Raw genomic sequence first — 23,787 nt, 5'->3', positions numbered from 1 at the left:
ACAACAACTATATATTTAATGAAGTTTTTATGCTGTCAAATGTGTCGCAAGTAGCTCGATTTCCAAAATAAAGTAACTGCAGTTGTTAAACTTCCGCGCAAGAAGAAAATATTTCCTTTACCTTTTCACCTTGCACCTAGGATTCTTACGAACAGCTGTTTCTTCAAAACCTTAACACATTTGTAATTTAAAAAAAGTAAACACATAAAAATTATCAACAATCCTCAATAACTCAATTCACTTCACTTCCTTTCTTTCTACTTCATAGAATCCGCTTCAGTTTACGGGCGTACGCAATATAGGAACCAGCGGTTTTCAGCCGTACGCCATACATTGTCGTTGTTGTTGCAATGCATCGATCATTGAAGCCGCACGCACAAGCTAAAAAGGTACCACCACCTGCGCTACCTGGAGATCCGGCACCACAACAACAGCAAATACCATTATACCGTTTAGGTGGCAGCATTTCGAGCGCAGCTGGTAAGCAGCTAGATGATGGCATCATAATGAGTAGCATGGTATCGTCGCCATCATTGGAGGAGGGCGGTTTTAATTTGCCACGTGAGCCATCGGTAGCACTGCGCATGAAAGGTACGTGTACTTGAAAAGTAGATGTGTATGTATGTATGTTGCACACAACAGTTCCGTACTTATTTGTTTATAGGTAATTTTCAATTGTATTGGTTCTATTTTTGTTTATCCATATTTTTTTAGATGAAATAAGTGAATACGCCACAGCTATGTCAACGTCAGGCACATCACAATCATCGGGATCCTCTGCTGTTGCAGCTGGTAAACAACAAACGGCAGTTCAAGCAGCTGCTGCTGGCGCATCACTTTTGTCCACCGCAACTAATCCGCTGCTCAGCGGTTGTCCACCCACAATAGTGCCATGCCCTCCGCCCGTGTTCTGCGCCACACTACGCGAACCACTCACACATAAAGCAGCAGTCTACTATCATCAACAGTTGGCGTTGCAAGAGGATCAGGGCATCGATCTGACACAATCGCCAGGTCGCGATTCGCCCGGTTCGTCGTCGGGTTCAGCTGGTTCTGGTTCGCGACACTCCACCGCTAGCTTGGATTCGGGTCGTGCCTCATCGTATTTGACTGGCGTGTCTGGTGCATCGATACGTGGTAGTGCGGGCGGTGCACTCTCATCACCGCGTTGCAGTTCGGTGAGTTCGTGTTCCATCGGCAGTGTGGATCGTCAACGTAACGATGAACTCATCATCGATTGGCTGATGGAAATGAAGTATGAGGAATATGCACAATTGTTTATAGCGGCCGGTTACGATTTACCGACCATTGCACGAATGACCCCCGAAGATTTGACGGCGATTGGCATAAAAAATCCACATCATCGTGAGCGTATAAAACAGCGTATCGATAAGTTGCAAGTATTGGATAACTTGCCACACTTTGTGCCGGTAAGTCCAGTTTGAAATAACTACGTATTTATTTACAAGTGAGTGGATGAGAAGAAGGCAGAGAAGATAGGGGAAACAAGTGGAAAGCTTGTAGCTGGTTTTGTCATGCTTTTCACATTTTTGTGTAGGTGTTTGTAGTAGATCGACTAGTCGCTGGATTTTATGGGCATGTGAACGAAGCGCATTAAAAATGGCAAATGATTTAATTGGAAACAGAGTAGATAAATCAACAGTGCAATCTAATACGCTGAAAAGCTAAGCTGTAAATATAATTTCAAGTTGCACGATGTGAGAATGCAAAAGAGATTGAATTTCGATGCTAAACTTGTTTGAAAGTATGTGGGTGGCAATGAGTTTCGCACGTTATTAATATTAAACAACGTACGGATAAGGGTGAGGCAGCGCAAAGGTCTAATAATTGTTAGCTTTCAACAGAATTGACAGTAATTTATTCATTTTAATCTTTTTTTCAACTGCATACGCTTGAACAAAGATCGTAGTAAGGTGAAGAAAAAATGTTTTAAGTTTGAATTGATTGAATTGATTTATAGCTTAAATGTGAATTTACACTACTGGGCTATTGTAACAAGGGTACTGACCACTATGCTATCGAGAAAATGCAGTTAGTAACACAAAGTATTATAAAACATATTTATTTAATAAATACTTATCTTGTTATGATAGATAGAGAAACCCGATATGAAATGAATTAGTGCAATATTGAGAGCTTGCGCTTTAGTGACACTGCTACACAGTTATATAATATTTAACCAAACGTCAATTGAAGGAATTGTGCTAGTATTTTCTATTCCAAACAGCAATCGGGCAAGTACTTCACTCAATGTTAATCCCTTTTGATTTGTCCAATATCGCAGAAGGCGTACCTTATGGTTTGATGTAAAAGTGGTGTATACTTTTATCATGCGTGAGATAAACTGTACTTATGTTATCTTTAAATGGAAAATTATAGCTATCAAAGGTAGGTGAAATTGAGAGCGATACCAACTGTTATACTATCGAGGAATTCATACATATTCTAACGTTATGAAGTTAACCGCCTGGTCGGGGAATTCAGAGCCATGCGGCGAGCTGAGTTATCGAACGGCTGTAGTATTCAAAAGTGATGTTATCGATTATGCTATTGAGGAATTAAAACTGATACTAACCGCTATACTATCGAGTAATTAATTTTGCTAACGCTATGAAATTAAGCACCTATTATTAAGTATTGATGATGCTACCCACCCAAATGTGATGCAACTGAGAAATTAAAAACTTTACGATTGTTAAAGAGTTAGGAGCGCTGCGCCATTCTTATACCACGGAGAAATTAAGAGTCATGCCATCCACAGATCTATCGAACAGCTGTATTCTTCAGAATTTAGGCTGGTGAAGAATTAAAACTGATACTAACCACTATTCTATCGAGTAATAAAGAGTGATATTCACCACCGTGCTGTCGAGGAATGAAAATTGATCGTGTAGGTGTAAATTTTTTTCCGGTGAGGTTTTAAAACTAATACTAATCACTATACTATCGAGGAATCAAGAGTGATATTAATGAGCAGATACTAACCACTATACTGTCGAGGAATTAAGAGTGATATTGACAGTCGTGCTATGAGGAATGAAAATTGATCATGCAGGTGTAAAATTTTTACTGTGTATGGTATTTAAAAAAAAACTGTTACTAACCACTGTACTATTGAGGAATGTAAACTAATACTAACCATTTAATCGTCCAGGAATAAAAAGTTCTACTATTTAGCTACTATACTGTCGACGAATTATAGTACGAGGGGTGCCTTTTATATTTCGGGATTTGACAACCCTGGTGTTGCAATCTTGCAACTGACAGCTGTATCGCAAAGTTTGACATTTTTTGGCTTTTACGTACTCAGAACGTTTTGAAATACCAGCGCTATTTGTGTTGTTTACAGTAACGTAAAAGATTCATCTCGGTCCAAAAATGGAATTAAATCGTGAACATTTTCGTGCGATTATTTTTTACAACTTTCGACGTGGATTAACTCAGCAACATTGCATGGATGAACTTAATTCATTTTTTGGCGATGAAGCTCCATCAAGGATCATTGTTTATCGATGGTATGGTGAATTCAATCGTGGTCGTAGTTCACTCCAAGACGAATTTCGTGAAGGTCGTCCAAAATCAGTTGTTGTTCCGGAAACTATTGATGCTGTGCGTGAACTGATATTGCAAGATCGTCATGTGACCTATCGTGAGATTGAGACAATCTTAGGAATTAGTGGGACCAGCATACATTCAATATTGCATAAACATTTGACTGTCAAAAAAAATTGTTCGCGTTGGATCCCACACAATTTGTCAATCGCTCTAAAAAAGGCTCGTGTCGATTGGTCGAAGGAAATGCTCAAAAAATACGGTCGCGGGGCTTCGAAATACGTCTATGACATCGATACAGGTGATGAATCATGGATTTACGCGTATGAGCCCGAAAGTAAAAAGCAGTCGACTGTATGGGTGTTTCAAGATGAGCCAAATCCAACAAAAATTGTTCGCGCACGAAGCACTTCCAAGCAAATGGTCGCCTGCTTTTTCGGAAAAACTGGACATGTCGCAACCGTACCACTAGAACAACGCAGAACAGTAAATTCTGAGTGGTACACAACCATTTGTTTGCCAGTTGTCTTCCAAGAAATTAGGAAAACCAAGACAATGCGAGCTCTCACACATCGGCTCAAACAACTGCATTTTTAAGCACCCAAAACATCGAATTAATGGGTCATCCGCCGTATAGTCCTGACTTGGCACCGAATGACTTCTTTTTATTCCCGTACGTAAAAAACAAACTGAGAGGTCAACGTTTTTCGACACCTAAAGAAGCGGTTGCGGCATTCAGAATGCATGTTTTGGAGGTACCTCATTCAGAGTGGCAAAAGTGCTTCGACAATTGGTTCAAATGCATGCAAAAGTGTATAGATCTTCATGGAGAATATTTTGAAAAACAATAAAGTGATTTTCGATGATTAAAATTTGTTTTTGTTCTCTAATCTCGACATATAAAAGGCACCCCTCGTAACATTCGAAGTACCGAGGACTTAAAAGTGATGTTTGACATTGTGCTGTGTACACTATCGAGTAATCAAGAGTGATATTGCCCACTACCATCAAAAAACAAAAAAACACAGGCTGATGATTACGCTTTTGAGGGCTTGAAAATTATTTAACCTTATGCTATCGGGAAACTTAGATGGCAATAATGCAATGTTTCCCCGTATTGTGTGGCTTTTAAACTCTGTCCACTTGAAAATAAAGATCGTCTATGTCTATTCCTTCCAATTCAGGCCACAAAAAATCAGTTATACAAAGCGATGCCCATTGACATTAACAGCGCTTTGATTTTCTTCTTCGAAGAAAAACCGGCCAATTATTCCACCAGCCCAAAAAACTACACCTAACTGTAAATATTAATGGATGTAATGATTTTACGGAAGAAGGGTTTTTTTCTTCCCAGATGCGGCAATTTTGTTTGCTGACAAATCCGTCCAGTGTGAAATTAGCTTCATCATTCCAGATAAATTTTGCGATATGTTGTTTTTTAAGCTCGACCATTTTCATAATAAATTTCGTTGTTCTATAGTGTAAGCATCCAGGGTTAAAGTTGTCTACTGTTTGTCTGTCTACTTGACAAATGCTAAAGATAAAAACAAGAAAAGGTGCCGTCTAGGAACGCTGCACTACTGGCATCTAGGCGTCACTTTTGAAAGACCCCTTACAAACAGCAAAGTAGTCATACATTTATTTTCCCACAAACAAAGTGCAAAATGTCTACTTCCCGGTGTCTATCAAGAACCTGCCCCCAAACATACACATTTTTCATAAACCCACTCAAATTTGATAGCTAAACAAACAAACAAAGATCACTTACAAATTTACTCGTAGATCAAGTGGCACAATTTTAAGAATGTAAAGCAGCATGGAATGTTTCATGAGCTAACGGCTTTTCACTTGCAAAAATCCAACCAAATGAATTGAGTGAATGACTGGCTGGCGATCTGCGTGAGTGGGTTGCGCGTCGACGAACAGGTTCACAAGCACTATCGGTGTTGCAACAACAAAATGTTTTTTTGTTGTTTCATAAACCTAAATTTATAAACAAAGTCCTACAAGCAATTGCTCATGTATTTTTGCACAGCCTGCGCTTACGTGACTTTCATTGCAATAGCGTTTTTCGCGCTGCACTTCAGCACATTCGAGCGTTCAGTGCACAATAGTTTTCAGCTGGTGCGCGAGTGAGTTATTTCCTACAGTTGACACAATAAACAACTTACATACATACAATTTGAGCATACAAATGTATGTATATTGGCTTGTGCATGTTGAATGCTACTGATTCATTTGTTTACTTAACTGTGGCGCGATAACAGCCGATATAATACTTAATAATAACAATAATAATAATAACAATCACCCGCCTATTTGCTGCTTCTTTGCCAGCAGCGTTTGCGAATTTTCGTGGTGTGCAGCAAAATGTACTCATGTACAAGGAGTGCAACGAATGGATGCCATGTCAACACTTGTGACAAACGGGCTCACATTCCACTGTTCGCATGCACCTTCCTACACACAAAGCCGCCAACAGCAGCAACGGTGTTTAATTTTGTTTATCATTGGCGTTTTTCAGTTAGCTTATTTTTGCTGTAACTGCTTTTAGCATTAAATTTATTGTTTTTGGTTCTCTTTTTGCTGATTCTTTTCTTGCATTTCTGTTTCGTCTTTTTACTATTTTTGCAATCACCATAAAAACCGTCATTTAGCAGTTTTTGCTTTTTACTCATACAAACGCTAATTTACTCCCGACACTTGTAGCCGAGCGCTGTCGATGGTTTCAAGTTATCTCTTATTGTTTGTAGTGTGTTGATATTTCCTCTGTCCTTACCCGTTTGTATTTATTTTCATTTATTTGTTTTGTTTTTGTTTCCGTTGGTGCACAAAAGCGTATACCTGTTGCGCTGTTGGCCTTTAGACATGATTACAGTTGTGTTGGGTGCAAACTTTTACTACCAAAGCCATTTCATTAGCTTCGCGGTACGCTTACGCTAGTCATACCAGCTGCTCATTACTTTCAAAGTGAATACACACACACACACACATAAGCTATTATAAACATATATACATATGTACATTTCTAACTAACGATTTCCAACTCAACTTGTGTTGCTACCTATCTCAATAGCTCAAATGTCTGTAGAAACATCAGTTTTCGAAATACCAACCGTAATTACTCCCTTGACAAATTATTTCCAACTAGCAATGTTAATCTTGATATCTATACGAGGGTTGCTACTTGTGAGTTTTACGTTAGACAAGTAAAAATAAATATTTAAGAATATTCGAAAATAACTAGTACGTTGGTTTCCAAAATATTGTTCACGAAGATTAATGCGCTTTTTCACGTGTTTGAACCAATTTCCACAGCACTTCTTCCTCTCCGGTTGCGGAGAATCCAAAAAATGTTAGTTAAACGCATCAATCGCTTCTTTAGGCGTCGAAAAACATTGACGTCGTATTTTATTTTTGCTTACGGGAATAAAAAATAAAATAAATAATTGGCACGTACACTTCTGTTAGGTGTTTGGCCGAGCTCCTCCTCCTATTTCTGGTGTGCGTATGGATGTTGTTCCACAAAGAGAGGCGCCTACAGTTTTAAGCCGACTCCGAACGGCAAATATTGGATTATTCGGAAAGTAATTTCGTTTTTTGTGGTGAAAATGAAAGACGATCTTAAAGCCAGGCCTTTCAGGTGATCATAAACAATTGAATTCGATAAATTTAACATCTTACCGATCTAACGTGTTGTTATTCGCCGGTTTGCATGAACTAATGTCTTTATCGCGTATTTATCAGCTTCAACCGGCCTTCCAGAACGTGGTGCATCTTCAACTTCAAAATTGCCGGATCGAAATTTTGGAAACCAGTTCTGGCACTGGCATATTGTGAACACATCTTCTCCATACACATTGGTTAATTTCTTTCTGCCTTCAACATCATAAAATCAATTGAACTTATTCACACACAAGCCCTTAAATATCAGCATATATACTGACAATGCGACTTAAGTGTGAAAAAATATAATTAAATCCTCTGTCGGGAAAAAACGAAATTACTTTCCAAACAACCCAATCGTTTTTATGAGGAGCTTTTTCATAGCAAAAATGCACTCGGAGGTTTACTATTGCCTGCCGAGGGACAACCGCTATTAGAAAAAAATTTTTTTTTTTATTATTTTGGTGTTTCATGCACGGAGATTCGAACCGACGCACTCCCGAATGGTAGTCACATACCAACTCATTCGGTTACGGCGGTCGCTTACAGAAATAGAAGAAGAAATTTCGTGTCAAATCAGAACGATGCGGACGGCGGTTGACGCATCAGTTCGATGTTTTGAATGCTCAACAATTCAGCTTGCTTTATGGTGGAGTAGAATTCTTCATCTGCGATTGGTTCTCCCTAGTTCTCCAAACATTTTTGCGAAACAGTTTGGCGTACATTTCAGAAGTGTTTATTCTATGCTGGTTGAATGGGAAGATGGCGTAATGTCCAGTTAATCTTTATGTTTGCTATGAAGTGACTCGTCTGCGAACAACTTTTGGCATTTGGCTCATCTTGAGAGATCCGTTCAATCTACTGTAGTTTAGTTTGTCTCTAACTCACACGATTTCTATCTTATAGACTTGTTTCATTCCTCCTTAATTGAAGTTTGTCAACATTTCTTTGCACCAATTGGCACAAGAAGTTTGCATGACTTCACGGCCTATGGGAGTTCCCAAGTATGTCTCAATCCAGCGAGAGAGAGATTGATTCCTAATGATATTCTTGCAATATCCTTTCAAACACAGCATCGATTTTTTCTTTAGCGCCAACTTATTTTTAGATGACCTTGACGAAAATCGTTTCGTAGCGAAGTGTGATCACGCCTGAATTCGGAAAACTAGCGAAATGCGGTGACTGGAGATGTTGTTGCATCAACAAAGTCGAAGCGAGTTGTTGGGTACACATTTTTTTGTTTAATCTAAAAGTATAGAAAATCATAAGCTATAGAAAATTATCGCACTATTTAACTCCATTTTTTTTTACCAAGTTGAATGTTTTGAAGTTCCTACCTGTTCACAACTCTAATATCACTCAAGATATTTTCCGATTACCATTAAAGAAATCAAACTTTACGATGACAATGCCAGAACTGACATATTCACAGATGTGTTGCCACATCTTAAAACTTAAATAGCAATCCTCGTGTATAAGCCACTTGTTCATATGCATTACCTATTTCTAAGCTGTAGCTCTGTAATGCAGTATACAAGTACACGTCCAATCACCCACTTTTTGTATAAAACAGATTAAAAATAATAGCTGCTATAATCATTTCAATGCTCAATTAAGTTATTGTCATATTTGTCGGCATTTTTCTCCAACTGGATTTGCAGCTTTATATTAACACTTGGTTGTTGTGTCATTCGCAAAGCTTGTTTCAAGTGGTTTGTAATTGCTGGCAAAATTATTTCACTTGTCTGTTTATTTTTTCTGTAACTATTTGCTTTGGGAATTGTTAACAATATGAGTTGGCCAATACGAGGCTCGCTTTAGTAGCTATTTGACTTTCGATAAGCCACGAATCATTGAGATATCAACATTTTTAATGTGCATAGATTGGCTTCAATTACAATTCGATAGAGTTACTATTTGTGTGTGTATAGAAAAGCCTGCTAGTGACAATAACAATCAACTTTGAGTATGAATTGTCGAAGATTACTACAACTTCTACAGCAGCTCGATATGCAACGGCGAATATCGCTGGCGAACAAAATCTGCTTTGGACTAAGTTGGCAATCGAAAAGCCTCGACGAATATAGGGCATGATTTATAAGTTTTTGTTGTTGTAGCAGCATAAATATTTCCCATACATGTACGGGGAATATTGCTGGAGGAACAGTCCCTCGGCGGATATAAATCTGGGTCATTCTCTGGACTATGAAAGCATTTCACAGGAGGTGCGGGAAGCTTTTGCAGAAAAATATGCACCCTTGCATCTTTCTCTCAAAACGATAGATTCACAAACAAGCAATAGAAATATAGCCCTTTTGTTGGATAAACCACCTTCGAAGGTATACAGAAGTTTCAGTCGTGAAATATACGAAAAATGATTGCGGGCGTTTTTGAACTCAACCAAAATTCCTTCAGTGGTTTTATACAATGTCACGTACATCTCTTGTTAGGTGTTTGACCGAGCTCCTCCTCCGATTTGAGGACTACGTCTTGGTACTCTTCCAGCTTTAGGGCCCTTTTCTCTTACGCGCAACCGTAGGAAATTATATGTATAGCTGTAAGCTACCTCCGAAGGGATATGACAAAGAAATTTGTGATGCCCATTGTTCGTGAAAATTATAAGGGTACCTATTGGATTCGATGGTCTATTGGGTTATAATACGATACTTGTAATGAATTTGAACACATCCTCATGCTTTTCATTCCATAACACCAATGGATTTAGAGTCACTATTTCTGGTCTCTTCGTCTTGCGGGAGGTGACGTTCACATTCACAGGCAATGTGCTCTGGAGTTTCATCGTCCAGCGCCCAAAAACGGCAGAAGTTTGTTTCTACGAATTCTAGTTTCACGAAAGAATAACGAAGAGTACAGTGCATCGCATAGTACTCAGTAAGAGTTCGTAAGTTCTCTCTAGTCAGGCTTAAGAGCTTACTTTCTATTTCTCTGGAACGAAGAATACATTTTTTTGCCTTCCTGTGTCCTGCTGCACTTTCCATTCAGTGTCGTAATAATCAATTTATTTCGGCCATTGTTTACAAAAGCGACTGAATTTGAAAAATGGCGACTTTTACTAGTCAAGCAAGGTCGTCCGATTTTACGTCGTCAAACTTTTATTTGGCCATCAATACAAAATGTGGCCATTTGCGTGATAACATTTTGGAACACATTTTTTCTTGAATTAAAGTTATTATATTACTATTATTCAACTATGGGCAACGCAAGTAAACTGTACCAATTTTTTCTTCTTGATTGGCGCGACTACTGCTTAAGCGATTTTGACCGAGTTTAACAAAACGCGCCAGTCGTTTCTTTCTCGTGCTAACCGACGCCATTTGGAAACACCAATTCAAGCCAACTCCTTCTCCACCTGATCTTTCCAACGCAGAGGAGGCCTTTCTCTTCCTCTGCTCCATCAGTTGGTAACTTTCAGAGCCAGAGTGTTTGTAACCATTCGGACGACGTAGCCGCTGGGTCTTTATGCGCTGCGCTGCGCTATGTCTATGTCGCCGTAAATCTTATACAGCTCATAGTTCCACCGCCTGCGATATTCGCTGTCGCCAACGTGCAATACTCTAAAAATCGTCTGCAAAATCTTTCTCTCGAGCACTCTACGCGTCGCTTCATCGGATGATGACGGGTTTAGGACGGGCATGATGAAAGCCTTGTAGAGTATACCAACTGCTCATTCATTATTATAACTTCATAACCTTCTTCAAAAATGCTTTGCAGTATTCCAAGTAATCAAAAAATAAACAAAAATTTTGATAGATCATTTTCTTCACGCCCTAAATTAAATGAATTAGCAACCATTGCAAACGAGCGCATTGTTTGGCAAGTTTAAGGTTAGTAGTGCAAAAGTATGATACTTTACCGTGAATTTAAAGTATGCATTTCCAATTAAATTGGCAGCTAACGGATTTCACGCAAAGTCAAAAGTCAGCACATTGTTTGCAAACAACCTTCAGTTGTAGCGTAAAATTGCAAACTATTACTCAAGTAACAACACCATATCGAGCTGTAATTAAGCAACAAAGTACGCATACAAGTCATGAATTTATGGACAGATCTTTTCATACATTCCTAGTTACTATTTATGCGCCTAGTCCGCTGGTTGGTTGAAAACTTGATTTTATGCGCAATCGCGCAGGTGAGGTCATACATTATGCTTGTATGTGTGTGTGTGTGCATGTGGCTAACTATGTACACATATGCATGTACATATGCGTGTATGTTAACAATGTTAATGCATGTTTATTCTCGCATAATTTAAGTGTATTTGCTGATTTTTAACTTTTTTCTAAAACATTTTTTTTTTTCACCGGCTTCAAAGCTAGTTTTCAATAGCAATCGGCGTGTATGTTTTGAATATTTAATAAAGTTCAATGTTTTTGTTGCTACTGTGTAGTTGGTTGGTCTTCAAATAATTGAAATTCAACGCATAAAATACATAATTAATTTGACTTCATTTGTTTATTATTTTATTATTCAATTTCTTCCCTTTTTAATTGATTCGCATTTTTTTATGATAGTTACATAAAAACCGGTTCAAATATTTATCGATTTTATTGATATATTAAATATGCATAAAGATAAATTAAATAAAAAATAATCAATTAATAAATCATATGGCATCATCGAAGTCATAATGCGGCTTCAAATAAAAGTAAAAAGTAGTATTGCTTTCAGTTACATAAGGTGAAGCAGGTGAATTAAACAGTTCTTAGCGGTTTTTCGCTTTATTTTGACAATAAAACTAGCAGACTTATACTTTTAATTATTCTAACGTAAATGTTTAGAAACGCTTTTTTGACTAATTCTCAATAACTGGGTAGTGGAATAAGTGCTCACTTTATGTGGTCCCACTCGACGATTTCTTTGATCCGAAAGGTTAGGTGCGTGCTTGTTTGTAGATATTCACATAGCAGTTATGAGTGATTAGTTCGGTTGGCTCACAGCTTGCTTTCGTTTAAAAGATAATCTAGTTAAAAAAGAACCCGTGCTGAACTATCTCTCAGTGATCTGCTTCCACAGGAATGAGTCCAAGACTCCTGAGAAATGATAACGATCACCTTTTATTTTCATCCTACTAAGCAATGACAGATGGCCGCCGTAGCCGAATGCTTGGTGCGTGACTTGCATTCGGAAGTGCACAGGTTTGAAACCCCGAGCATAAAACACCGAATGCCAGAGAAAAGGTTTTTCCTAAAAGCGGTCGCCCCTTGGCAGGCCTTGGTAAACCACCGCGTGCACCTCTGCCATGGAAAAGCTTCTCATAGAAAACCTCTGCCGCTCGGAGGCGACATAAAATTATAGATCTTTCCATTTATGGAAAATTATCAACACACACAAGTTTGAATTTTGCCGGTCACGCTTAGACCAGCACGACAGGTTTACTATGAATACGGTTCTCTCTTTTTGATTTCTTAGAAAATTTTTCAGGGCAGAAATCAAGTAGCCTGTTTATCATTGCTGTTACTACAGGGTGACGCATAAAAAATTTGAAATTTGAAGTATACATTTTTTGACTTTAACAGCTAAAACAACATTCGTAATGTGTCGCAAATTTAGCTCATGTCTAGACATTTACACTCTCGCATGAAGAAATTGGAGAAATATTAAAAAAAAAGTGCCAAAATCTTCGAAAATCGAATAATTAGCTGTAACGGCGATGTCAATTGGCTGCCTATAAGCTGCGATTTGATTACATGTTTTTCCGGCGTCATTAATCCTAAATATTACGCCAACCACCCATAGACGATTCAAGACTTGAAACATGGAATTGAAGCTCTAAATGGTGAAACAGTGCCGAAAATGTGTTGAAAAGTTACCTGTACAGAATGGGTTCAAGTGTCAAATCAGTTTAGGGCTCTTTTGTTAACCTTAACCCCATGCCGTTCCATTTGGCACCTTAGTCCCATGTAGATGGGTCGTACGCGCCTGGCGCTTATTTCTACTGTATAACGAAAATTAGAAAAAGTTCATAAGGTAGGTTCTAAGCTTTAACTAAACATATCCGAAGAGATTTTTTCAAAATTTTTTATTTTAATAATATTTTATCATAAAGAAATGGTAGGACACATGCACCGTGCCGTAGTTTCATAAAAAATTCATGATTTCTCAACGAACGACCCATCGAAGTGGGATTAGGGTTAAAACTATGTAAAATAAATTATAAACTTACTAAACCATTAGAAAATTCCAATGAACAAATTTTAACTAACATTCCATCACTTCTGTTATATCGGAATCGCTTTTTTCATTGTTAAGAAAACGATGCTATCTGCTCTCAGTAGACGATTGACGATGGTATGCCGCTCAATTTTTAATCAGCTGCTGAATTTTTTCTGTAGCTGAATAGTTTTAGATCTCGACGCCTAACAAAATTTTGCCTGCCTTGGCCCGGCCTTGAAACAAAAATGATGCGTACATCGTACATGTGAGCTGTGCCCCTCGTGTTGTTTGCACACGAAGAAGGCTATCGTTGGATTCATTATTATTAATTATTATTATTATAAGGCCATTACGCACTGCGACTAGAGTTGATATATTGTGCAAGGCCTATTTTTGTAACCCTAGAGTTTTAGACTATTTAAAAATTTTACCACAGTTTTGAGTTTGTTGTTCCAAAGATTGCATGGGGATACTATGATACCACCAGGGTGGTGAAGTTTTTGTCTGCCTTATGCAGGACATTCACAAAGCACATGTTCTGAGCTTTCTATGTCCACTCGGCAAAAGCGGCAGACATTGGTCTCAGATAGATCAATATTATTTAAATGATACCTCAGGTTGCAGTGACCTGTAAGATATGCTGTTAAAATACGCAGATCTACTTTGCTTAGTAAGAGTAGCTTGTCAGATATTCCTTTGCTGGGACTTAGAAATTGTTTGGCTTGACGCTGACCGGCACAGTTTAGCCAGTGTGCAGCAAATTTCCTTTCCTCCTCCCATTTTCTAAGAAATTCATTAATGTGGCTTTTTGTGAGTCAACAGTAGGGCTCAGGACCAGTAAGTTGCATATTTGCTCCTCGTTTTGCAAGGACATCAGCCATTTTATTTACCTCATGTCCTTCATGTCGCGGAATCCAGCCTAGTATTACTATGTTAATGCTCGTTGTCAATGTGACATTTCACACTAGAAAAATTCTTTTGATATTTTTTGTTTGTTCCAATCAGTTGTGAGTTACAGGGTGTTAACAATGGAAGTCAACAATGAGAATATTCGGTACATTTTACAGTTTTTCTTTGATAAAGGCGATAATGCCAGCCAGGCCGCTGAGATTGTGAATTGGGTTTATGGGGCCGATACTCTAACGGTTAATTGCATTTTGTGTTTCCTTGATCCCGTTCAGGTATTTTTGTTGTTAAAGAAAATGTCGAAAATGTCAGTAATCTCGAAAATCTCGATAAAATCACAGAAATAATCGAAGTTGACGGGCATGTCAGTACAGCCGAGGAGCTAATAAAGATCGACCATAAAACAGTTTTAAACCATTTGCGCATAAATTTTAGGCAAAAATAAAGGATTTATTTTTTCCTAAACTAAAATTACTATTTTTATTATTTAATAACTAACCCATTCATAACTTCTTTATAAGTTTTTTATAGCTTATTTATATTTAAATACCTAAAACGCATTCGAGCTCGACTGCTCTACCAGGCGTACAATAATTGAGAATCATTAAAATGTCATAAATTGACAGCAAAAGCAATAAAAGTAAAAATCAAAGAAAGGTAAAATTAATTTTACAACAATGAGTAACTGGAAAAGGTACCTTGAGCATAACATAACTGCTATTAAAATCATTGGGTCTGCCACAAAGCTTCGCTTCAATAAGAAAAAATTATAAAAAAATAAAGAAAACATAACCAAATTTAAGAAACTTAAAATATTAAGGTTACAAAGTGCAAAAACTAAACCTTCGAGAGTGTACAATACTTATTGTAATATACATAAATTTCACAAGAATTGGAAGAGTATAAAAGCAAAACAAATAAAAAAGTACGAAGACCCAACATAACACCGGGCTTGTTGTAGGTAGGCAGGCAGGTAGGTAGGTACGAAAAACTGAGACGATTTTATTATCTGCTTTCAAAATTTGCCAATATCTTAGCTTCTTTATTTACTTATTCACCATCGTTGCTTATGCTTTCCAGCACAACGCAAAAAAAAAAAACAAAAAACAAACAAAAAAAACAGAAAGAAAAAAGCAAAATTTACTTCATAAGCCATTCAACTCAGCTGCGGCATTTATGAAGAGGTGGCTGAATGGAGAGATGAAGCATTTTTGCTACTTAAAAGTATATTTTTCTTTCATTTCTTCTTTAAAGCGTTCAATACGATGACATTTACGCCACAATGTTGCCAAATTTGCGCGCACATAAAATATAACCCACACACAAGTCACAAGTCAATAAAATACTTATACGACGTTGATGAAATGAAAGGCATGGAAAGCAAACACAAAAAATGTCAAACAATCGCATGCGACAGCATAGAAAGCGTTTACGAATATTGATTTCGCATGCGCGGCGCACTGGAGAGATTTGGAGCGATAAGAGAAAGGTGTAAATAAAGCTGGAGTTTGACAAAGAGGAAGTGAGAGCGCTGCGCATATGAATTGGGGAACGAGTTGCGTTGAAGAGGTAGAATAAAGGCTAGCAACACAACGGGTATTTTATTTACATAGTTTCGAGGTGTGAAGATGTTTTTGCCTTTTTTTTTTTAATCGTGAGCGGCGCACTAATGAATCGAACTGAATTATAGGAGGAGCTTAGTGTTGGGCATATCGATTTGAATGAGGCGTAAATTTCGTTTCTATTTTAAATTACATGTCTGGCCTAGAATGAATGAAAACAGATCTCGATCGATCTTCCCTTCGTATAGTAGGTGGTAGGTAGTAGGTGCCAAATGGGAAGCGTATGGGGTTTGCCTCTAAAGACTTACATGAGGTGATTCTTTGAAGACTTTGAAAAATCGTCTGGCGAAAGCTGACCTGCTGTCTACTTTGAGGTAAGCTATTTTTTCGCCCGATTGTTCAACTACCATTTACATAAGCGATTTTTGTTGAGCGATGTTAAAAGGCTTAGAAAATCGCCTAGTGTGAATGCTGCTCTACTTTTTTTGGATGCCTGGCAGTCTTAGAATCCGCAGTCATTCACAACATTTCACCGTTTATTATAGAAACGAAGTGTTTTCCCCACATTAGACATTAAACGGCGAAACTTGGATTGAAGCAAGCGTTATTAAAATGTCTAAGTCGGCACTCTCATGGAAAATGGCAACCATCGTAGCTTAACCTAAGGTGCATGCCGGAAGTCAAATTCATCCACACTATTTTCGCAGCTCTGTAAGAGGGAAGATGATAAATTATTTGTTGCATTGTATTCTTGCATTATTGCCTTCTAAAGTATCGGCGACACGTTCAGTCAACACCCGTTATCAGTATATAAAGGGCTTTCCAGTAAGAGGTGCTATTTTGATATTTGCTTGTGTGGCACGTAGCGCTGTCTTGTTGAAAATAAACGTTGTCCAGATCAATACCATCCAATTCCGGTCATAAAAAATCGTTAATCATCTCTCGATAGCGCAATCCATTCACCGTAATTGTTGGTGCAGCTTCATTTTCGAAAAAGTAAGGTCCAATGACTCCGCCGGACCATAAACCGCACCAAACAGTCACACGTTGAGGATAGAGAGGCTTTTCAACTCCATAACTCTTGGATTTTCTGAGCCCCAGATCCGACAATTTTGCTTGTTGACGAAGCCACTGAGGTGGAAATGGGCCTCATCACGCAAGATGATTTTTCGATGGAATTCCGCATCATTTTCATGCATTTCAACGACCCAATCAGCAAAGACACGACGTTGTTGATGATCGGCCGGCTGGAGTTCTTGTGTTAACTGGACTTTATAAGCCTTAAGACCAAAATCTTTATGCAAAATACGGTGTAATGGCGAGGAATGGACAAACCTGGGTTTTCTTCAACATTTTCGGCTACAACAGCAATATTTTTGGCTGTTCTTGAGCGACGTGCACGGTTTTATTCTTCACATCACTTACTTGTCCCAACAGCTCGAATGTTTTCACCAATTTCTGTATTGCGGTCCGACAAGGTGCGTCACGATGACTCAAAAATGTACGAGCCAAATTTTCACCATTTTAATGCGTTGTTTAAGCGTGTATCGTTCCATTTTTATTAATGGCGTAATTTCTACTTGTCAGATATCAAAAAATGACAGCTTCAAAAGTGACATCTACCGAAATAGCGGGCTATTTAAAATAACACCTATTATTAGAAACCCCTTTATATCTTCGATTACTCAGGGAGTACACATTGAATGATCGTTTCAGTTCACATTTTGGTAATGCTTGCCTCGAAATCCCACCAAATTTGTTTTGCTTTCATCTTGCCTGCTGGTAATTCTCTAAGTGAGGGTTTGGCATTTAATTATAAAATAGTTAATGCGTACTTTTCCAGACAGAATCTGCTCTGTCGTATCTGCAAGTTCATCGGTCTTTGTTTTTTTCCTCTATGGCACTAAAACCTAGAAGAAAACTGAGATGGAGTCTGTTCTGTGTTGAAAAATCGTTAACAGCTCGGTTTAATGTTGAAAGTGAAAGAGCCCACAGCTCTTATAGAAGCCTAGCTTTCGCCAAATATGAATATCTACATATGTTTCTTCTTAGAGGTATTACTTTCAGCCCGAAAGGCGTTCTTAGAAACCGAGATCTGTGCTGCTAGAGAAATTACTAAATTTTTGCATGCATTCCCTGTATGTCAGTCACGAGATGGAATTTCCTATTCTTTTGAGAATGCTTTTATAGCCATTGTTTAGTTTAGAAACTATTTACTACCACACATACAAAACTGAGTCTCAACTTCCTGAGCTTCTCAATAAGGCTCAACTCAGCAATTAACAGCAGTTAACAATGTTTGCCATAAAATATTTATGCATACTAAGTACTAAAAAATGCTGCTCAACTACTAAAAGCAAGCACAAAGCAAAAACTAAGTACAATTGCCGAGTATCAGTGCACGTACGCCACTTAAGTACGAGGGCTGCCTTTTGTATTTTGCGCTTTTGTAACACTACCGAATGATGAGCTGTAATTCAATATTTGTATCGATAAATTTGATATTTTCTAGCAAAAGCTTATATACCTATTACATTTCCACTTACAAGCTTTATTTCTTCTTTTTACAGTGAGTTGGAAAATTCATTTCATGCAAGAGATGGAAATAACACGTGAAAATTTTCGTGCAATGATTTATTACGATTTATTGGATTATCTACACAGGAGTGCTCTAATTAACTTACTTCGACTTTTGGCGTTGAAGCAACAAACTTAGCCACTGGGAAACGCTGTCAGATGGAGCTCCTGCGTGGCAATTGTTGCTGTTGTTGTAGCAACAAAACACTCGTACACCCCGTATGTGTATGAGTCGTGCTGCTGAAGTGACAGTCCTTGGCCGGAAATAATTATATAATGTATAATAAATTCGAGTCGTTCCGGTAACGTAGAACCGATTGTCGGGGGAACGAACGTGACCGCCGATCCTTGCTGTATGACTGTGTGTCTTGTGACATATTGCGTGATAGAGGCATTAGTGGCACCATTATACATTCCAATTTTCATAAGCATTTGATCGTCAAGAAGATTTGTTCTATTTGGATACCGCAGAATTCGGGATTCCAAAAAAGAACTCGTGTCGATTGCTGTAAAGAAATGTTGAAGAAATGCAGCCGCGGTAGTTCAGAGCACGTCAATGGTATCGTAACAGATAACGAATCTTGGATCCATGCATATGCACCAGAAACAAAACTGCAATCGACAGTGTGGGTGTGCCAAGGCGAGCTCAATCCAACTAAAGATATTCGCGGAAGAATCACCTCAAAGCAAATGGTCACCTGCTTTTTTTTTTTGATTTGGGAAAATCTGGTCATGTTGCAACCAGAGTTTTCTGATAATTCAAAAAAACTACCCGCTTAAGACGAATTATCCTTCACCAAGAGCATTTTTGTGTGCTCAAAAGATCGAACTAATGGGTCATTTGCCTTATAGTCTAGATTTGGCATCTAATGATGTCTTTTTGTTCCTGAGCATCAAAAATAAAAAGGAGGTCAACGTTTTTCACCACCTGAAGAACTATTGAAGCCTTTGGACTTGAACAGCTCGTTTTGGAGGTATCCACTTCTGAATGGCAAAAGTGCTTTGAAAATTGATTCAAACAAATTCAATGACAAACTGTGTTGAAACTTCTATTCAGTAAAGTTTGGCAGGCAATAGCAAACCTCCGAGTGTATTTCTGCCATGAAAAAACTCCTCATACAAAATATTTGCCGTTCGGAGTCGGCTTAAAAGTGTAGATCCCTCCATTTTTGGAACAACTTCAAGACGCACGCTACAAATAGGAGGAGGAGCTCGACCAAATACCCATAAAGGGTGTACGCGCCAACTATATATATATATATTAGGTTTGGCAAGTCATCATGAATCGTTTAACGCCTTTCTTTTACTTAATTGGCGCAATTACCGCTTACGCGATTTTGGCAGAGTTTAACAAAGCGCGCCAGTCGTTTCTTTCTCGTGCTAACCGGCGCCAGTTGGACACACCAAGGGAAGTCAAGTCCTTCTCCACCTGATCTTTCCAACGCAGAGGAAGCCTTCCTCTTCCTCTGCTACCACCAGCTGGTACCGCATCGAACACTTTTAGGGCCGGAGTGCCTTTACTTTGAAAATAATAAATCTATTCGCGAAGTTCGCAGAGCATCTCGTCCATTTTACATGCGGTTTACACGCTGGTCGCATCATGGGTCCTTATTTCTTTCTAAATAAGTAAGGAACTGCCGCAACAGTGAATGGCGAGCGCTATCGACATTTGCTCACAAAAAGACGGCGCAAATTGCCATACAGCGTGCCTAACAATCGATTTATTACAATATTCAAGCCACTATTGACACTATACGGTCAGATTTCTTACAAAAAGTAGTAAAAAATTTAACTGATCGAACGGACCATGTAGCTCATATAAACGCTATGAAATTATCTATCAGATTGTAATAAAAAAAATCAATACAACAATATTTCTGTTTTGTATTACCATTTACATTCTCGCAAAAAATATTGTGATTTCGTGTACCGAATCGTAGAAAATGTTTCAGAAAGCCTATGGCAAGTGTGTTTTATCAAAAACACGGGTCTACGAGTGGTATAAAGCTTTTGCAGATAATTCGTGGAAGATTTTCCCCGAAAATGATGCCGGCAAACCATCATTTAAGTTTTAGGGAGGTAGCTCGTGATCTTAGCGTGTCTCACGAATCAATTTGCAACATTGTACACCATCAATTAGGCATGAGACGCGTGGCTACTCGACTCGTTCCAAGAGAGTTGAATTGTTTTTCAAAAAATTCATCGGATGAAGGTGGCTGAAGACATGCTTGAGCAAGTGATTTCGGACCCAACGTTTAATCAGCGCATCATAACAGGTGGTGAGACGTGGGTATATGAGTTTGACATGCAAAGTAATTAACAGGCGGCTGAATGGCGCTATCCACATGAGCCGAAACCCAAAAACCACGTCAAAGTTGGTCACAGTGAAAGTCAGGTTAATCGTGATCTTGGTGCACTCGTTTTCTTCATGGCGTTGTGCACTCGAAATTTATTCCAAATGGTTCTACGGTAAATAAAGAATAAAGAACATTATTTGGAAGTTATGCGACGTTTGAGAGAGAATGTGCGTAGGAAACGTCCTAATTTGTGGAAAGAAAACTCTTGGATCTTGCACTATGATAACGCAACGTCTCACAATGCTCATATTGAGAACACTTTGACCAAAAAGTCGACAAATATCATCGAATAACCACCGTATTCACCGGATTTAACCCCCTGTGACTCTTTCCCTTGTCCCAAAACTTAAATTGCCACCCCGCGAACGCCGCTTTGAGTCGATAGAGGCCATTAAGAAGACCTCTTCTTCGCTGAAGAAGACCTCTTCAAACGCGTGTGAAAGGTGCTTTGATGACTGGACTACTTGTTGGCATCGTTTCGAATAGAGAAAATAAAAAAACAAATCTTGATGATTAAACAATTATTTTGCGTTTTTTTGAACAATTCCCGGTACTTTTTTGATAGAATGTAAATTCTCATATTCTTAAAAAACCCTTGATAAATTGACTTCCAAGGAGAATATTTTGAAAAACAATAAAGCCAATCTTTATTATCTCATTTACTCTGCTTTCATTATTGAGCGCAAAATATATAAGAGGCAACCCTCGTACTAACTTTTTTTCACTTTGTCACAATACAGCTGCTTAGGTGCTAATTGATTAGGTAAAGCGCAACAAAATAAAATGTGCACAGTGGTTGTGGAGACTTTTGGTGACTTTGGCGCAAATATGGCGGAATGTCAATATATGTACAATAACGCATGGATACTCAATTAACTATAATTGGAAAGCATAATCATAAGGCATTTACAAGTACGATATGTGTAACAAACCGTCTAGGCACGACGCGGTATTGTGCGAGTATGTGTGTGTGTGTGTGCTACTGATAGGGGCAAATCTATGTAATTGATTTGGAAAAATGCGCACATTTGTTGGAAGTTAATAAATGTCGATTATATGCAAGCGAGTAGGCAGCAGAGGATAAAGAAAAAAATAAAGCAAAATGCGCTACGCATTTTCGCGTTCGCTATTATACACCCAGTTACTTACTTAGATAAAGTAGAGCATATTTTGAACTAAATATGTCCATGAACTACTTTATTACATATAACACGCATTTTAATAAATTGATACGAGTGCGTGTACTCGATATTAGCTTGGTTGGACGTTCGATATGTGGCTGTCGAATTGCTGATGTAAGGCGTATGAGGCCACCGTAGGCATGTAAACACAAGTACCTCTTCTATGTAAACGTGCACACACACACATACATACCTACGGATTGCATGTAATGCAGCAGCGCCGAAATTCGACTCCAATTGACGGTATCACACTGACAAGTAAGCTGGCTCTGTTTTTTTTTTATTTGTTTTTCTTTGGACTCCTCTGTTGTATTTTTCCTTTTGCCTTTCGTTATTTCCACGCTGTACTGCGTAGTAGGTACGAGTACTTGGATGCTGAAATTGTAAACGCGTAATGTGGTGAACTGAAAACGTCAACCATAATCTGAAAATAAGCAATCAAAAATACAAAACGGAAAAAATAAAAATAATATTTAAAAACAAATCCATAAACACACACACATTTCTATAGAAATCTGTTAAGCTTCTAGAGAAAACTTTATGGACTATGATTAGGAACGAAGCGTTTACTGTGAAACCTTTATGTGGTCAGCTTGTCTTACTGCAGCAGAGATTTTCTGTTATGCATTCATACATATGCTGTCATACATACATACATGCTTTGCTCTACTGTGCATTCTTAGTACATACAGTGACTCACAAAAGTATTTTGCATGAGAAGACAAATAAGTTCACGCTTCAATTCCTGTATATTTTTTAAATTCATTTGTTAATTATTTCATAAATTCTTAAACATAAACTTTATATCTACATAAACAATGTATTAAAACTTTAAAAGAAAAATATGTTCCAATGTAAACGTAAAAAAAGTAAAATAAAATAGAATTCATTGCTCACAAAAGTATTTTGCTTTTGACTAGGTGGTGTACAAATATACTAATTTCTATTAATTCAATATTTCGTATGATAACCATTATTTTTGGAAACTGCTTCCAAGCGCCTTGGCATAGATTCTATTAACTTGGGACAAAAGTCAAGAGGTATTTTTTCCCATTCTTGGAGTAAAACATCTTTAAGGTCACTTTTTGACGAAATTTTGTGTTCTCGCACTCTTTCTTCGAGATAGGCCCACAGATTTTCTATGGGGTTGATATCGGGACTTTGGGGAGGTGTTGGCAAATGTTTTGTATTAAAAAGTATCTACATTTTGGCATCATGAGCTGTATGCTTGGGGTCGTTGTCGTGTTGAAACAAAAAGTGGTTAGACGACATTCCCATTTTTTCTGCACTGGAATGTAAGTTGTCTTTGAGAATAGACAAATAAAGATGTTTATCCATCGTTCCATCTATAAACACCAGCTTTCCGACTCCTTGGGCCGACATACAACCCCACACCATGACGGAACCTCCACCGTGCTTAACAGTGGATTTAACATTTTTTAATCGCAGCTCTTCATTTGGCTTCCGCCATACCATACGACGTCCGTCCGGACCAAAAATGTTGTATTTGCTTTCATCACTAAATATGACGGTTTTCCAAAACTCAAAACTTTTGGTTTTATAGGTGTTGGCGAATAAAAGCCGCTTTGCTTTATTGACTTGTGAAATCAGTGGTTTTTTCCTTGCTGCACGACCGTGAATATTGTTGCTTCTGAGGGCTCTGCGCACTGTCTCATCGGATACTTCAATCTGAAAGGTTGCTTTTATTTTGTCATTGATTTTTGGGGCTGATAAATGTGGGTTTTTGCGATTTTCTTTCAATATTTGGCGTTCTTCTCTTTCAGTTAGCAA

The 23,787-nt window shown here is 38.1% G+C and overlaps 1 protein-coding gene across 14 annotated transcripts in view; it reads left to right on the top strand.

Moving 5' to 3' along the window:
• Positions 1-23,787, top strand: part of LOC128868276 (uncharacterized) — an 82,992-nt gene that overhangs the window by 44,473 nt on the left and 14,732 nt on the right. For all 14 annotated transcript variants that reach the window (XM_054110171.1, XM_054110167.1, XM_054110164.1 and 11 more), the window contains 2 exons: positions 269-591; positions 715-1,430. In XM_054110171.1, coding sequence (XP_053966146.1) covers positions 351-591; positions 715-1,430 — 957 coding nt within the window. In that variant the 5' untranslated portion in view covers positions 269-350. The remainder of the gene's footprint in view (positions 1-268; positions 592-714; positions 1,431-23,787) is intronic.

This window comes from Anastrepha ludens, chromosome 6 (genome assembly GCF_028408465.1).
Source record: "Anastrepha ludens isolate Willacy chromosome 6, idAnaLude1.1, whole genome shotgun sequence".
Classification (NCBI taxonomy): domain Eukaryota; kingdom Metazoa; phylum Arthropoda; class Insecta; order Diptera; family Tephritidae; genus Anastrepha; species Anastrepha ludens.
The sequence above is the reverse complement of the archived record's forward strand: the minus strand, read 5'-3'. Positions and strand labels throughout refer to the sequence as shown.